A 2500-nucleotide genomic window follows, 5' to 3' on the forward strand; every position below is an offset into this window, starting at 1 on the left:
CTTCAATATACTGGGTGAAGTTCCAGCCTGAAATACAGTGATTCTACAGTAACGACAATCCCAAAACCCCCGCCATGATGCTGACCACACCACAGACCACGTGACCCATGCTCGTGGTACTAGACAGATCGGTACAGGGCAGTCCGGTAGACGTCTTGTATCCCTAAGTGAATACCCACATGTCATTAAAGTCCGGTCAGACAGACGTTTTGTACCCCTAAGTGAATACCCATGTCAGCACGTAACCTTTCAGAATAAATTAATCTTTAAACAATAGCATTACTCTCGTAGGCTGACATGCACGTGGCGAGGCACTACTCGTGTTATGGTCCCCTAACAAACCTTCGCTCACCTTGTCCTTTGGCCGAGTCTCCTCCAGCTGATTCTGTCCCTTGCAGCTCCCACTGTGCCTCTCATCCTTTGCATCTCTACCACAGCTCCATCCCTTCATCTCACTCCTTGTACCCTCATCTTCCCTCAACTGGTTTCCTTTAGCACTGATTGGTCCACATGTGCACAGTGCGTGGTGCCTCCCATCCCACCCCCGGCTGCAGGACATCTGTGGCGCCTCACCCGGTTTCAAATACTAGTTATTATTGTACACGTATAACTGATTCCGCTTACTCAAGATAAATGAGCCAGTCCCAGCCAGAATGCAGTGGCAATAAACCTAAAATACGAACACCCACCTGCAGGACGGGTCTAGGAACAGTGGTGGGCCGGGAAATGCACTGTAGCGGGGCCGGCCATGCTCACAGGGAGTGGGAAAAAAACAAAACAGAAAACGAAAGACAACCTCGATGCGCGCTGTGAATTACGCTCTACCTTTCAACAACTGCATTCACTTCTAAGTATCCTTTAAATCTCAGCAAACGATATGCCTTATTTTTCACGACATTCTTAAGCACAGCATTGAACCTCTCACCCCACCAGCCCCGCCACGCCAATAGGGAGTGGGGAACCATCTGAATCACACACATCCTGACGAGCGCTGTAAATATCACTTAATTTGTACTAGTTACCAATATTCCAGTTCGCATTTCATAGTGAACAATACTAATGGTGCAGTGTGTATGTGTGTGTGTGTGTCAGTGAAAGTAAGAAGAGTGAGAAAAGATAATACCAGTTTAGAAATGACGATAACAATTTTTTTTCTTTATTATTTTTGTCTGAACCCAAAATTATCACCTCTTGTATTATTTTCACCACCACCACCACCACCACCACCACCACCACCACAATCAAAACAAAACAAAGACTTTCAACTCCACATTATTTGCTTAATCCACCTCCACCACCACCTCCACTACCACCACCGCCACCACCACAACCACTATCATGCAACCGGGCGCTCAACACAACCATAATCATGCAAGGAGGGTGTGAGTGGGGGAGAGAGAGAGAGAGAGAGAGAGAGAGAGAGAGAGAGAGAGAGAGAGAGAGAGAGAGAGAGAGATTGATAGATAGACAGATGAATAAATAGACAGAAAAACAAAGAAATAAACAGATAGACAGACAGATAGATATATAGACATACGTACTGACAGACAGACAGACAGACAGATAGATAGACCAATAGACAGACAGATAATGAATTGCACAGTTAGTTAGTTAGCAAATTACTTCAATTACTCACTCTACACTCACAAACAAACAAAAACAATATTAACTAGTGACCTACGAACAATAATTACAAAAAAAAAAAACTTAATTACAAAAACAAATAAATAAAATAACTAGCTTGGCATCTTTTACAACAACTTAAATAACATAAACTTATATTTTCACCTGCAGAATTACAAAAATTAACACCTTTCTCTTCATTATTATTATTATTGTTGTTGTTGTTGTTGTTGTTGTTGTTATTATTGTCACCGTTGCAGGTTAGCGACTGTGGCAGAGGTGCACAGAAGAGCGAGAGAAGAGAGAAAAAGGCAAAGACAGATGATGGCTGCCAACAGAGAGATGGTGGAGACACAGAGGCTTAAGTACGTGTGTGTGTGTGTGTGTGGGTGGGTGTGTGTGTTTTCATTATTTAGCTTTTTTATTGTTTTCCTTTGTTTTTTTATTGTTTTTTATTTTTTATTTTTGTATTTCTCTGTTCTTCACGTCTGTCTACCCATCAGTCAATGAATTTAATCTTAGTATTTTTCTATCATTGAGTGAATTAATGAGTGTATCTTTTTATCTATCTATTATTTATCTATCTATTTATTTATTTATCTATCTATCTATCTATCTATCTATCTATCTATCTACTTAACAATCTATTTATCAACTATTTATCTATCTATCTATTTATCTATCTGTCTATCTACCTAACAATCTTTTTATCAAACTATCTATCTAACTATCTCTCTCCCTCTTTCTCTATCTATCTATCTATCTATCTATCTATCTATCTATCTGTCTGTCTGTCTATTTATCTATCTATGTTTATATGTATGTATGTATGTATGTATGTATGTATGTATATATTTAAACGTAAAATCAACAAAGA

At 39.7% G+C, this 2500-nt stretch overlaps 1 protein-coding gene across 1 annotated transcript in view; it reads left to right on the forward strand.

Annotated features, from left to right (window-relative positions):
• Positions 1 to 2500, forward strand: part of LOC135092458 (uncharacterized) — a 29121-nt gene that overhangs the window by 21418 nt on the left and 5203 nt on the right. The window contains exon 6 of the mRNA XM_063990970.1: positions 1884 to 1988. Within this exon, the coding sequence (XP_063847040.1) occupies positions 1884 to 1988 (105 nt within the window). The remainder of the gene's footprint in view (positions 1 to 1883; positions 1989 to 2500) is intronic.

Source organism: Scylla paramamosain, chromosome 40 (genome assembly GCF_035594125.1).
Source record: "Scylla paramamosain isolate STU-SP2022 chromosome 40, ASM3559412v1, whole genome shotgun sequence".
Taxonomy (NCBI): domain Eukaryota; kingdom Metazoa; phylum Arthropoda; class Malacostraca; order Decapoda; family Portunidae; genus Scylla; species Scylla paramamosain.